The sequence below is a fragment of the Gasterosteus aculeatus genome, chromosome 8 (assembly GCF_964276395.1).
Source record: "Gasterosteus aculeatus chromosome 8, fGasAcu3.hap1.1, whole genome shotgun sequence".
Lineage (NCBI taxonomy): Eukaryota > Metazoa > Chordata > Actinopteri > Perciformes > Gasterosteidae > Gasterosteus > Gasterosteus aculeatus.
Genome location: NC_135695.1, coordinates 18,258,753 through 18,273,964, shown reverse-complemented (window position 1 = coordinate 18,273,964; position 15,212 = coordinate 18,258,753). Strand labels below are relative to the sequence as shown.

The following is a 15,212-nucleotide window of genomic DNA, read 5'->3' as shown; positions in this document are numbered from 1 at the left end:
TGTTAAAGGGTCTATGCAAATCATAGCATGCCACATGCCAAAAAGTACCATGATTTGATCAAACGTTATTTATGCTTCAAAAACTGGATTCTGTAGAAAATATGGAAAAATCGGAACACTATATATTAAAGTGGAGCTTAGAGAATTAGTTTAAATACTGTCGAGGATGCCTTTAATGGAGTTCTAAAATGGTTTAAGACTTTTTTCATACATTAACATTCAATGATGCAATCAATCCTCGCTTTACACAAGCTTCACTGCACCACCTCATCAATACCGTCTCCACAGGGGTTTTAGTCTACACCTTTTTCTCGGAGTTACTGGGATGTGTCAATAAATTGATCCGTTTAATTTGCTTACAACCCTCATCAAATAGTGAAAAACGTTGTTGTGGCCTTTATTTTTTTACCTTGTGTAGCGGACATGGAAGGAACATCGACGTAAGCGTCATTGAAATGAAAGCAAGCAAAAGCCAAGTGCGAAGGAAATGCATTTATTATAAGCAATATAGAGCAATTTATTGTGTTTACCACGTCAAGGATCTAATGGGCTTTCATGCTTTTCACCATTGGAAACCATTAAAATATTCTAATAATTTGTAATGTCTTTCCTCTCCAGCACTTACACAGTTTAACATCTAAAATAAGCGTATCAATAACATGTGGCGTATATATAAACTGTAAAACGTTTAACATTGTTAAAGATCTTTTCCACGCAGTCACAATTACTTTGATGGCTTCATCACAAGAATAAACATGAGCTGCCAGTTGTTGGTATCTTCATTTTGTGAAGGATGCTGCAGAGCGCCGTAGCCAAGCCGAGGGAACATTTTAATGCTTTAACATCACAGAGACACAAGAAAAGCGGCATCCTCCAAATGCAACAACATGACACAACAGTTTCTTTACGTATCCAGTTTTAGGTAAATGTTTTCTATGCATTAAATCATCCGTGGTGTCAAAGTGGGCAGTGATGAAACATTTTACTCCAGAAGCTCAACTAAAATAAACAATACAAACAAATCCAGATTATCACAAAAGAAGATCCAACGCAAATAAAAGTTGTTATGGGAATGACATGTGTTGATTTGTCATTCTTTTTATAACATTAATAGTTTAGCGTCACATATATTTACATTGAAGACAGATATTATATTCCTTGCTTTTTTTCCCCCACGGGACATGGCTTACTCTAAAATAATAAATAAACCATCACAAATACGGCATAAAACATTTAATGCAGAAAGACCAATAGCTACTTTTTAATCGTCCTGCGAGCTTTCAGCTAGTGATGAATAATGTTCTATGTCACTCGCTGTAGGCTGTACAGCCTCGAATGAAAATGTCTGGATATTAAGTGATTAAGTGCTTGTTCTTTAATGTTTAGGCTCTTCTCTCAGCTCAGCTAAATTTGCATTCCTCATTAGACCTCCTGACTCTCCAAGAAGATCTTAAAGCTTTCTAAAATTGATGCCAAAGTGTCTTGTGGGAAATGCATGTGAAATTCAAAGGATCTCTATTGAAACGTGCAAAATGTTAATATGGTTTCTGAATCATTCATCATTGGTAAGTTATCGCGCCGGTTCCTCTATCCTGGCAGAAAGGACAAAACCCACTAAAAAAAGTCCACCGTTGAGCTCGGAATGAAATCTTACGGCCGACAATCACTGGCATTTTGTGTACTGTGCATTCCTGGGCAGCCAATGGCGGTGCTCAAAAGCCGTCCTGCAGGGGAAAGTCCAGTCAGCAGAAGAGAGGATGAGGGTGGAGGCCTCCACGAGAAGGGTGTGTCCATCTCCACTAGAAGGGTGTGTCCATCTCCACTAGAAGGGTGTGTCCATCTCCACTAGAAGGGTGTGTCCATCTGGCTGCATTTTGCAGCGGGTGACACCACAGCGTAGCTCCGTTCCTGCCACCTCAGCCACTGCTTGTGGACCTCTTTCTGGACCTGTCAAACACACACACACACACACACACACACAATATGAAAGCAAGAAAGATGATACCGTATTTATTTATTATACAACACTGTGATAAAAATAAGATAGTTTTGGGACGATGGTTTCACACTCATATCTCTCTGTTCCATGTGAGGCTACAGCCAGCAGTTTGTTAGCTTGGTTTATGAATGCGAAACGTCAGATTAAAATGCATAGTTCAAAGAACCAGTTATGTTTGAACTCCATCAGGTAGCCTGTGAAAGCTCCAAAGTGGGTGGTGTTACATTACATAACGTTACATCTGAATTCACGAAGGCGAGCAGTAAAGGGTGATGGGAAGCCAGTTGGTTTCGGTTATTACGACTGACAAAGACACCACACATTTACAGCTCAGTGTATTTTTCTCTCCTATTAGTGCCGTTTTATGTTTTATTTAACTCTTTTATTTGGTCCTTAGAATTTATTTTAACAATCGAAAGTGTTGGGTTACAAAAGAAAACAGGCTTGGTTCAACGGTGACTAAATCCGCCCACCAGCATCACTAGACTGTATAAAGTGTGAATGACAAAGGCAACTATAGATGTCTTTACACTTTGAGGTTTGAATGGATTCTAATGCATTCATAGCCAGGCTGTTTCCAGGCTTTACACTAACTGGATGATCATTGTGCCTGAATTTAAATGCAAACACATGTAATTTGTATCTGTTCATGCAACGTTATACGAAAGGCGAACCTCCATGAACTCACAAACTATTTCTTTATTCTTCAATACAACTTTACATTAAAGTCAGCATTCAGTTCATCTTCCATCACAACAGCATTTTATTGGATACTCAGCAATCTAGTATATTTGATATTTGGTATCCTACATTTTTTTGAAGAATATCAATCTCATGTGGCATCAGAATATTAATTACGAGTAAAGCCCTGCTGTATTCTTTATTTTTTTTTAAATCTACAAGAGGCTGTATATGTAAATTGAATGAGCTAATCCATTAGTGAGGATTAAGTGACTTCCAAGTACCCATGATGCCCTGAAACACATCAAGTGATGAGCATGGACGTGGAGTCATTGTGGGCCGAATACTAAACATGCGCTGTGTCGCGTGGCGAAGCCCTCGTGTTGATCTTGCTGGTTGCATCAGGGCTCGTGGTCCATCCCTTGTGCAATGAGGGAAGAGAGGTGCGAATTATTGTGCTTTGACAATAAGCCTCGGCGATTGTGAACCACTAAACGCTCACCGGTGTGTGATCTGGGTGCAAAACGGAGCTGTAAACGATCTGAGTGCTTTGTTGAATGTGTCGTTGTAAATGTTTGAGAGTTCTGTGGCTCGTGCTTACCTCTTGATTGAGGAAGCAATACAGAATCGCTACGAGGAGCCCCTGCAAGAGAGATGTATAATCATTATACATATAGGAATATGTACTAACAGACTCTCATCCCCCCCCAAAACAAACAAATGTTTGTGTCTCACCATTGAACACAATACATATTGTTTACAAATTAGATTGGAAGGCTACACGATAGCAGAGGGCAATATTTCTCCATTGTAATGTGACAGTTACTGCACACATCAAAGAAAAACCCTGCAAAGCATTTCTTCAGGGGAAGCTACTACAGTCAGTATTTGTCCAGGTGTACAATGTGTCCGTGTACCTGGAAGGATCCGACGCACAGCTCGACGCAGAGGCGCAGGTTCACATTGAAGTGGTCAGGCAGAAAATTGAAGACCATGTAATGAGTACCGAACAAAGGGACGAGGAGGAGGGTGGACTTAGTCAGGCGTCTGTCGCACAGAAGGAGAGAGCGGCGATGAAGGAGGTAAGGCCACCGCACGGAGTCATTAAGAGCACGCAGCGTCTAGATAACCCTCCTAATAGCATCGTGCATGCAAGCACTCTGATCATCGGAAGGCAATCTAGAGGATGCGCGTGTGTGTGTGTGTGTGTGTGTGTGTGTGTGTGTGTGTGTGCAACGTTTTGTTGAAGGGTGACTGACTATATTACACTTGTCGGCTGTTATGCAGCAAAATGTTTCACACGACTCGCATCTTTCACCGCATCAAAGGGTCTACTTATCACTATCAAACACAGTGAAAACACATTTCAAAATGCAACCATCAGGATAATTAAAGCCACTCTGATGCAACTTTGAAAAGTCGAGACTGTGTTAAGAAATCCGATAAAAGCCAGCGTTGCTGTAATGACTAAAGAAGGAGAAAGATTGTCACTGTCACCGGTACTGAGAGGAGTTATTGAAGTGGATCAGACGAGGGTTGAGCTTCTGTATCAGGATTCGGATGATGTTCATGAAGAGAATGAAATTGACCTGTAAATTGAAAAATCAAATGTCAAATTCAGGCTTGAATACGATGACGACTAGGCTGGTATTTGTAGTCATGGCAGCGGTGTGGACAGCCAAGTGGGTAATTGACTAGGACAGGTGTGAGGGCAGCTTTTGACAGTCTATCCAAGCATGCACAAAAGATGTTTCAAAAATTCATCCAAAACCATCTCTAAATCGAAAGTAAACAAAAACATCTGCATGATAATCTGCCAGGTGCATGATTAAAAGTTTTGTTTCCACCAGCACAACGGGAGTATTTACCGCAATAGACACAACAATCGGCCCCTTGATGATCCACCAATAGGGTGAGTCCTCGTTAATGTCCCAGCATCTGCGCAGGAAGACAACTTTAAAACGCACTCTTTGGATCCATCTGGAGAATTGATTAAAAGGGTTGATGTACAATGACTCCAACTGACTGGACGATATATAAAGAATCAACTCATACCAGCACATAGTAACAAAGTACAATGTGAGGGAAATGTCCAAACAAATAGTTTAAAAGTGCCTCGCCTTCCCTCTAAAGGGTGTGTCTGTGCATTGTGCTGTAAATATACATGTAGGAAATAACCGCGCTTGTGGAGATAGTGGTATTGTAAGTTTATACAAACTCTGTGTCCTCAAAATACATCCTGGATCCAATCCACAGGATGGTGAAGAACACAGGTACCCCTGTGGAAAGGCAAAAAACAGCAAAACAAATGTCCGTGAAATGCAATCAATACACGCTGAGTTGGCGGGATCCTAAATAGACACTCATCCTTGTGTGAACGTGAAACTTTTCTCTGTATTGTTCTGTAAATCGAACATTTGTTTTTTGGCTTCATGCAACACACGTCTGCAACACCAATTTCCTGGCTGACCACCGCTGGGACAAATGCTTGTATATTCATCAAGCTCGTGGCGAGTTGAAAGGAAACACAATCAAACCCACAAACATAATCAAATACGTTAGTAGGGTTCGCCACAGGGATACAAACATTTATTCCGTTCGGTAAATACAGCTGACGCCGGCGAGCCGGCAGAATTTCTGCCCGTTTTGAGATATTAACTCGGGGACGGGGATCTGTCGAGTTGTTGTCGTCCCTAAAGGCAGCTGTGAATCTCCTTTGAATCATCTTCACGCCCAGTTGGCATGATGTTGATGAGAACGGTAGGTGTGATATATTATACACTATGTTTGTTATTTAATATTTAGAAGTAATTGAATGTACAAACTTTCAATTCTCCAGTGAGTGACACGTTGGAGACCTAAACTGCTGATGTGACTTAGAATAGAAAGCAATTATGGACTAAATTCAATTCAGTGCGCTGGACTCGTTGGCTGATTGAAAAATAAAGAAATCTGTTTGGTGAATTGAAATTGAAAGCAGCAACAGAAGGTGAAGAGTTTACAAAAAATAACTCGTTCAATTCCAAAGCAGGTGCAAGTCATCGACTAAACACATAAGTAGACAGTGAGAAAAGTTTCCACTCCAAGAAAACCCAACGTCTTATGTTCAATCTAATAAAAAAACATATTTCCCAAGATAAAAATGCAGATATTCATTATGTGCATAATATATTAGCTGCAGAATAGACAGCAGTGCCTCGACTCACACAAAACAATGTGGTTTTGCATCAGGCGCTTCGCATTGTTAACTGTTATCTCGTTTATTTTTCTCTCAACATATCAATCATCTGGTCTTTTTGAGTTCTCTCTTTTTTGTTATCCTTGCATATATCACCCACATAGTGCCCCTCTTTGTGTTTCTGGGTGTCGCGGCATCACGAGGTTGGAGCTTAGCATAACAGATGTGAAATGAAATTGCATGTCAAGATCTCTCACCCCATCCGAGCAGACAGAAGCCCCAGAGGCATCGAGGACTGTGATAAAAGGACGAAAGCAGCAAGGAATTGAGGTAAAGCGCCTCCACCAGGAGCCAGAAGAAATTGGACATTACACAGTAGTGACAGAAGACCACAGAGGCCTTACAGGCAAACTGGACGGAAAGAAAAGCAGAAAGGAACAGAGGGACATATAGGGTGAACTGCAAGGGGGGGGGGAGGAAAAATGCACAGTCGAGAGTCACGAGAGACACGAGGAACCTGCTCAGTACAAATGTCTCTGGTTCCTACCGTGGAAAGGGTGCAGTGGTTGGTGTCATCACTCGAGAACAGAGTCGCATCCTTTATGAACACGGCCGCAGCTTTCAGGATGAACGTGACAAAAAGCTGGATGTGGATGAAGTTCCTGGCACAACGCAGCCTCCTGTCGAAAGACGAGGCCAGCGACAGTGCAGACGTTCAAAATATGTCACGACATCACGAGGACACATCGTCACACCGTATTGTTACACCCTAAACCAATACACCTATAATGTTTAAGCGTGCCTGGTTAACGATAGGCAGCTGACGCACAGAATCTCGACCGTTCCTTAAATCCAGCAAAGCACGGCGCTGAGCGATGAGGAGGGCAGAGGACCGGGGGATAAGGGGGCTTATAGCACCTGTTGACCCGTGTCAATGAGAGTCAACCCAAGACAGAACAAATTGCGACTGAGGGGCGCTGCGCAGATAAACCTCTTCTTACAGCAGCGTCGCTCCTCTTCCTTAAAGAAGTGCAACACATATGCGCTTATTTGCTTTCTGGAGTTGGATGAAAAGGCTGGTTTCCTTTCTGTCACATAAATAATTTATGTATGCAAATATAAGTTGCCGTTTTTACATTTCCATCTGGGTACATGCTAAACAACATATGTTTATGAGTAAACCTTGGGGGTGTTGGCTTTATTTTTTTGGCAGGGCCAGGCTGGATGCTTCCTTCAACGTGCTTCAGCTACTTACCCTAAACGTGCCGGAGCATTGAATAAACTACACTGCGAGATCATTTGAAATTTGTCAAAGCTAAAAAAACCCAAAAGGCTGCAATGCAGAGCAGAGAGTGTCAGGCATCATTGAGGGTGACTTGATCCAATCTTTTTATGTGCGTATCAACAGGATCGTATTGTCGCCGTAATGATGTGATCACTACCCTAGACGGACGAGCCTTACCGAAATGTACTGGTTAGTGATGGAAAACTCTGCCTGACTTCTCTCTGGAAAACTACCGCCTATTTTAGGGTCATCTAATCTTACCTGAAGAGCAACAGAATCATCACAGCCACAGCCAGCACCACCAGAGAGATGCTGTAGCCGACGGTGTATATCAGCTTCACCGTGGCGAAGTAGGACCGCTGCGTCTGGAAGGCAAACAAAAAGGAAGGGGTTGTTTAAAAGGATGTTCTTCTCCTGTGTTGAGGCTTTTAAAAATGCATTTAAATTACACTAAATTGCAGAGAAGCCCAGCTGTCCTAAAGAGACAAAGGCAGCATTACAGAAAAATGAGTCAAATGGCGCAATGACTGGACAAAGCTGACTGCTGAATCATCTCACAGAAGTACATTCAAAGCCTCTGTAATTTGTGACTTTCCACCCAGCTATTAGAAAACATAAATGTTTTTTTTTAAACTAAGGACAAAAGATATTTTGCACCAGATGGGATTTTCTGATAATCATCCTGCAAAAACACAGTCTTTGTGAAACGAGATAATTTCAACTCCTTGCAAAAGTACATAACATATGAGGCCCATTTATACTTATCATTTTCTACTCTTGAAAGGCAACGAGCCAGGAAGCATATATATTTAAAAGTTATAGGGCGGTTGTTTCTTTTCATTACAATTGACCGGCTGCTCTAACATTTTCATTGTAACACGGTACATTTTTCTTTTCTAATTTAGCTTGTTTGGTCTGTTCATTAGGCTTCAATTCTCCCCAATTCAATTTGTTATTTTCCCGTTGTTTGTTTTATCTCCTGTCTCTTTGTCCCCCTGTTCTCCAGCCGGACCTCTTTAACCGCCCTCTCACCTCTGGTATGTCATCGTCCACACTGCAGGCGATGTGGTACGGCGGGAAAGGTCCGGACCAACCTTCTCTGGTGCAGTTACGGCTCACTGAACCTGAGGTGAAAGGTCAAGATGTAAAAGACAAATCTTCAAAATAGATTCAAACTTCACGAGACAAACTCAAAATTTGGTCAAACGCAAGTGTACCTAAATCCATCCTACCTTACAATAGTAGTTTTATTTAGACACTGTTCTGATGACAGATGTCACGGTACTTTCATTTCGTTAGGGTCCCATCGTGTGCCCACTTCACCGCAGGTTGATATCGTTGATTTGGGGTCTTAATGAAATGTTTGTCCTTTTTACCCTGTCTGAAACTGCCCCTCCACAGTGACCTGTTTTGAGTGCCTGTCCCTTTAAATGCTAATGAGCCAGATAAGAAACACCAATTGCTTTTATCAGCGCTGCGCTAAATATACCTTTGAATTGCTCTCGTCATTATCTAACGGCTAAACCTCCTCCTTCCACGACGTGATGCTTCACCTGTGTTGTTTCTGAAGAAGGAGAAGAAGTCCGGACAAGATCTTTGGACGGTTTCCCCGACGGCCGCCTGAGGCCAGCAGGCCACTGCGTCCCAGAACGGCCGACAACCTGTTTTGTAAAGGAAGGTTAAAGAAGAAGGCGGGTTTGAGTCTCTTGGGGGGGGGGGGCAGTTAATCAGAAGAACACACATTTGTATGCAGTGTCGCCACTCAGAATTAACACAGTTTAACACGGTGCTGATGGAGACACAGCGGAGGAAAATGGGGTCATGCACAACACGCCCGACGACATCCCTCAATTCCACACCACCCGCCTCTGCGTGAATTACAATCCCAAATGAATGAGGAAGCGCACCTTTATCTTGACACACATTACAAACATAACAATTTTATGTAACTGTCCTCAAGGGTTTTTTCCAACAATGCATCCCAGTGACGGATTCATTCTGCACTTGGGACAACTTGTGATTCTCTGTGAAGCATTTGTTACAGCTTACACTCTCCTACTTAATGTGAAAATGTGCAATACATTTCACATCACAAGTCCAGCCACGCACGGATCTCAATGTGAGCTCTTGCCGCAGAGTGATTTTGAAAATGGAAACCACACCTTCTGTGCTACTGTTGCTCTGCTCTGTGATGTGCCGAAGGCAGCTGCGCTCCTCCTTCTCCAGCTGGAAAACAATCTCACACTCAGGATGCAGGCTGGACAAAGCCTAGGGGTAGGAAGGGGGCGGAGGAAAGGAAGGTATGCTTAGATATACATACTGACATGCAAGCTGAGGACGCAGCGGCCAAACTCGTATAGTTCAGTGAAAAGCGTTTCATGGCATCCACACGTGAATCTCTAAAGGGCACCGAGCAATTTCGCCTTCAGCGCGAAGATTTTTCCCTCTAAAGCGGTAACCTTTCAGTCTATATGCGTCAGTGGCATTAGGCAAAATGGTCTTCCAGCATAGCTTACAGAGAGCAGGGAAGCGCAGCCGATTCAGTCTGTCCCCAGGATGCAGACACCACCTTGGCCTCCGACAACTGTGCGCCCTGTTCATTTGGTGGCGCTCAGAGGTCCCTCTGTAATTCTGCCCCTGCCGATCCTTTTGTTTACGCCAAACACAAACAGCCTGACATCGATCTGGATCTCCGGCGATTATGAGTTGCTCGTTTCTGTGAGAGAAGACGAGGATGATGGAGCGTGACGCGGGGAAGAGGAAGATAGAGGAGCAGAAGTGTGCACCAAAAAAAGCTCGAGAGCTGCTCGTAAAAGAAAAACCTCAGCGGCGCAACAGTTCATAAGTACCGTGTTTACAACTAATAAATGTCAAGAGCTCTCACTCAGCACTGCCCTTCCTTGGGTCCTCAGCAGTGCACCCGCCAAGTGTGGACTAGATTGGATGAACAATTATCAATTCAAAGGACACATTCCTTGGATTATAGTTAGATATGAATCCAACGTTTGCCAGATGTTTTAGAGCAGGAAGGAGGACCGTGTTTTGATTGTTGTAGGGAGAGAGAGAGGCATTACTTCCTACGGTTTTGAAGGGCAGTGGGGATAAATATATGCAGCTTGAGTCAGAATAGGTCATGTTCATTAGTGGTGAGAGGTTCCCAGTATGCCAAAGAAAGGAAAGGCCACATAACAACTCAACGGGGATAATCTAAACGTAAACAGTGTAATTTCCCTGCGCTGAATGAGCAATCTGGTGGTCGTACTGTGAGTTGAGTTTATTGTGTACATGGGCTCAAAGTGACTGGGTCAAATTAAAGCATCATTTAATTTGACCTGATGCTGCTGGTAATTTTAGCTGGTCTTGAATGTAAAGGTCAGAGCAGCAGGCTTGCACAGCCTGACAACGTGAGCTTCTCGTTGAAATCCTTCCATGGTGTTTCTACTGACAGCGTGAGTCTCTTTACCCCGGTTTAAATTACTCCCACATAACGCAACATAAAAAATCAGCTTTCATTCTGACGAGATTCTGCAACCGAGATTTCTGATTATTGACGGGATGAGAAATGCTCGCACGTTATAAAACGTGTATTTATGTGATTTGTGCTTGCAAATTATCGTTAGACTTTGGGAATTGACTTTCAAAGGAAACATACCAATTTGATTTAAATTACGCACCCATTCTGGTGCAGAATTTATCACGGAAAAAAAAAATCATCTCAATCTCTAGTCTTCCAGTCGCGTGCGGATTGAATAAATCATCATCTATGGTAGTTTTTCTACATGTAAGGAACATTTCATTTGAAAGTCATGAAATCACATCTGTGTGTTGTGCTAGACACAAGTCACTTATTGGCAGATATGGAATCACGATGCTCAACCATTTCCAAAATGTCTAAATTCTTACTATTTAGTTTTTCCTTTGCTGACCAATTTTGAGACTTCCATTTTGGTATAAAAGAAAAAAAGATGAATCGCATAAGACAACACAGCGGGCTGCAGATGAAGCCATCTGTTTTTGAAGGGCACATTGCAGAGACGTTTCTGTTGCATTCAGCTTCGCTCCGGGGTCATTTTGAAACACTTGATGGAATTCGTAAAGAAGAAGCTTCCAGAGACTTAATTCTTCCGGGACCACAAACACGAGTGCCCACTCGAAAAGCCATCTGAATGCCATCCAATGGAATGCGCCCGGTGTGTGTTATGAACATTTCCATTAAAAGGATCTGTGACTTTAGACTGTGGGTGAAACAGCAACATCTGCAAACCCACCTGGAGCCGGTTCATGAAATGACATGACTGAATACGCCCTGCACTGGTGTGGCTTTTTATTATTATAATGTTGTGCATGTGATTTAAACTGTTAGGGTACACTGTTACCGAAAAAAAAACTAACCCGCTCAGGAACCGAAGGCAGAGCGTGAAGAGGGTGTTTGTCCAAAACGTACACGAATTTTGGACGTTAAATGAAAAGAAGTTGATTGTGAGTTTTAAATATAGATTTAAACATAATCATTTCTTTGATGCGTCGATTAATATCTCCACATGTCGCATATGGATATATGCGCCTCTGACAATAAACTGTACTGGAGTTTCACATTAAAGGCAATGCCGAATTCAATCATGCTGTGAGGAACGTTTTTGTGCAGTGACTTGGTCGCTGATGATTTTGTCTGACTTGCCGCAGAATAAGATCAGGTGGCACCGGCAAGCATTGAAGATAACTCTGTGGAATTAGCCAATCTTCTTGCTGGTGGTGTTTATGTCATGAAGTCAGTATTAAATCGCTCTAAATAAATCAGAACATACAATCTCTCATCAACCGTCTCCTTCTCCATCAATGAAGAACACAGGTGTCAGAAGAAACCCGAGCACATCACTGCCAATCCTTTTCAGTTCCCTATGCAATGCCAACAATTTAATGAGGGCTGTCGTTGCGCAATTTAAGAAGCAATTACTGCGCCGCCTGTTCAAAGGAAGGCGAGGGACCCGCGGAAAAACCTGTTTATCTTGGCTCATGCAGAGGTACCGGCGTCTTGCAGCATGTGTGCTTCAAGGAGGGACATGTATACAGATGTAAAGGCATTTGGTTTTCTGCTAAATTCTGGCAGTGTTAATACAAAAAAAAAATTGTTTGAGCAAGCATGAGATTCCTTCAAAGCAGAAAACACTTATGCATGCATTGTTAACATCAGCTAAACCGCGGACATGTGCGTGACACGGGGCTTGTCCCTGCACAGTATGCTGTGAAGACGCCCTGTTTGAAGACCCGGTTGGCAGTTTAGAGCCACGCTTTCAGTAGCAGGAACAAAGCAAGATGGCTGATGACGCGGTCGTGCATTTTAAGTGTGATGAAGGAAGACACCGATGTGCATTTAAGAAGCCGGACAAAAGGGGGAAAGTGTGGGGCTGCATAACCTCAGTCTGGCTGCTACGAGCCATGAGAGTAAATGCGAACCCACAGAGCCCTTCACACGGGCAGCCTAGAGTGCAGTCTGCTGTAAAATATGCTCTCTGAGAGGTGAAGCCCATTATCCACTAACCCAAAAGTGTCCATCAAACTCGGCTCACCTTGCAGATATTGCCTTATTTTTGGCAGCACCTGCAGGCTGGTTTCTGTGGTGACATTTTGACTCAATCCGATAATACAAAGAGCTCAGAGAGACAGATTATGATGATTGGGGTTCGTGCGAGATGAGAAGGTGGGTACTATTGTCGTCTATGAAGCTTGAACTGGGAACTGGTTAGCTTAGCTTAGCACGAAGACTGGGAACAGAGAAGCAGCTAGCCTGACTTTGTCCAAAGCTCAACTAAATCACTCTAATCAGCAAATTCTGAAAACTTTTTTTGAAGTGGGGTTTCTGCCAAAATATTTCTTGGCCAAACACTAACTTTTAAATTAGCGAGCTGTTTCCTATGCTAAGCTAAGCAGCTGCTGAATGTAACGTTAGCGTAACAGACCCGTATTTTTTTTAATGTCAAATACTTTTTTAACTGAAAAATAGTATAATAATGTTTTGGCTACTTCCGGTGTAGTTTTAAAGCGATGACAACTTTCATCTTCTCTCTCTTCTTCTTCTTCCTTGTTTGCAGGGACTGTTTTCTTTTAGAATGTGTAATTGTGTGTGTTTATGGAACCATTTCATTACAATTATCTGCGGTTGTGAGCATTGGTAGAGAAAAGCCTGAAGTGGAACGTGGTGATGAGTGTCTGCCCTGTTCTCATTGTCTCCCTGTCACGCTGATCATCATACCACCTGTTTGTCGGCTTCTCATATTTCTATTCCATTATGGAAATTACGAGGTGGCGGTGAAATTATAACCTTATAAACAAAAAACAAAAAAAAATGCTGCCGGCGCATGAACGTGCAGATTGTGTGTGTGTGGTAATACAACAACAAGTCAAACATAACTAACATTTCTATTGCTAACATCCCATCCGACGAGCAAATACTTTTGAATGTTACTGCAAGAGAATCTAATGTTACTGTTAGAATCTTTATATTTGAATGCCCAAAAAACAATGTACGATGTCTAAACACACTACTTGCATTTCAACTGTACCTGCACTTGTATCATATGTTTTGTCTTTTTTGAATAATAACATTTTTTATTCTGGGCAGGTTTGTGTGTTCTAATTCAACACACATTTTATTCGGGTTTTATTTGCTAATTAAAACAGCAAACTGTGAGAAAGAGAAATATTTACATTAGAATCTATACATTAGTACAATATGTATTGTTAATGATTCAAAGCTCTTGTTTTGTCCACATCTAAGACTAACATATATTCAGTTTATTACATAAAGAGACAAACAAAAGAAATAAATCATCAGATTTTGTGCGAAGAAGCTAAACCCAGCGAATCTAGGGCACATTACCACAGATATTAATAGATTTAAAATATAGAAACAGATTTTAATTTAGTATGAAATATATTTTACAGGCAACAATTGTAATGTTTATTCACTATAATGTTATACCGTGAAGAATCAAACGCCATCAAGTTCCTGCAGACAAATTCAGTCTGGTCACCACGCACAACACCAACCGTACGCACACCACCACCCGTACGCACAGCACCACCCAGACGCACACCACCACCCGTACGCACAGCACCACCCAGACGCACACCACCACCCGTACGCACACCACCACCCGTACGCACAGCACCACCCAGACGCACACCACCACCCGTACGCACAGCACCACCCAGACGCACGCACCCAAAAAGGCTTGTTTCTATAAAAGATAATTGAACACCACACATCATTAATATGTTCAATAAACTGCAAGTCTTTAGACATAAGCAAACACGAGAGAAATATTCTCAAATAGTTTACGGTCGTTATTCTGTCATAAATCATTCGCAATGTTTCGGTATAAAAACAAAAATGTCCTACAAAAGAGAGCTTGAAGTTTTCTACGTAGCAAAAATAACAATTACTGTTTTTTCTTCATAAAGGTAAAATCCGAGTAAATCACTCACAGTTGAAGACAAATACATAGTGAGAAGAATCCCTCTGATGTGGAGAGCGGACATGTCGTCGGTTCCCCGGTTCCGACCAACGTGGCGCGTTCATCAATGAGACTGCACACACGCACACACACACAGACACACACACACACACGCTCCTATAGAGACTGGATGCGAAGAGCGTCTCAGTGCCCAGGTGTAAAACATCTGTCAAGCTCACAGAGATCAAAACGTAGCGGTGTCCTGCGAACGCTTTCAGAATAAAACACCCACATACAAACCGTCCGTCGGAAATGGCTCTAAAAATAATAATACATTTCTTTTGTTGATTCCTGATATTTTTTGCAAAGAACTGCCTCTAATTCTGCGATAACGGATGGAAGTCCGATTAATCAGAGCGTTGCCAGTTCGTGAAGGGACACGTTCCACTTTTATTTTGAAGGCAAACGGTAGAGCTCCTAAATTAACCCAAAAGCTGTACAGCTGCTGCTGGGATGATGTTTGGTGGATACTTGGTGAATATTTCTCTGCTTTCCTGAGCCTGGTGGTGTCGCAACGCGCGCACACACTCACCAGTTGTTCTTGTATCATGTTGC

General features: G+C 42.4%; 1 protein-coding gene across 3 annotated transcripts; it reads right to left on the bottom strand.

Annotated features, from left to right (window-relative positions):
* Window positions 1-477: 477 nt before the first annotated feature.
* Window positions 478-14,877, bottom strand: ghrhrl (growth hormone releasing hormone receptor, like). Of its 3 annotated transcripts, none has more exons than XM_040184103.2 (13): window positions 14,629-14,826; window positions 9,306-9,411; window positions 8,697-8,804; window positions 8,176-8,267; window positions 7,405-7,508; window positions 6,406-6,538; window positions 6,116-6,269; window positions 4,899-4,959; window positions 4,549-4,618; window positions 4,178-4,269; window positions 3,598-3,727; window positions 3,282-3,323; window positions 478-1,947 (listed from the first exon to the last, which is right to left on the bottom strand). In XM_040184103.2, exons 1-13 carry the CDS (start codon window positions 14,680-14,682, stop codon window positions 1,846-1,848), a joined length of 1,248 nt encoding a protein of 415 aa, XP_040040037.1. In that variant the 5' UTR covers window positions 14,683-14,826; the 3' UTR covers window positions 478-1,845. The 3 variants fall into 3 exon arrangements, with proteins under 3 accessions (XP_040040037.1, XP_040040036.2, XP_077964653.1); XM_078108527.1 differs by lacking the exon at window positions 478-1,947 and adding an exon at window positions 2,901-3,101; XM_040184102.2 differs by lacking the exon at window positions 9,306-9,411 and having other exon boundaries at window positions 14,629-14,877.
* Between the last annotated feature and the right edge of the window lie 335 nt (window positions 14,878-15,212).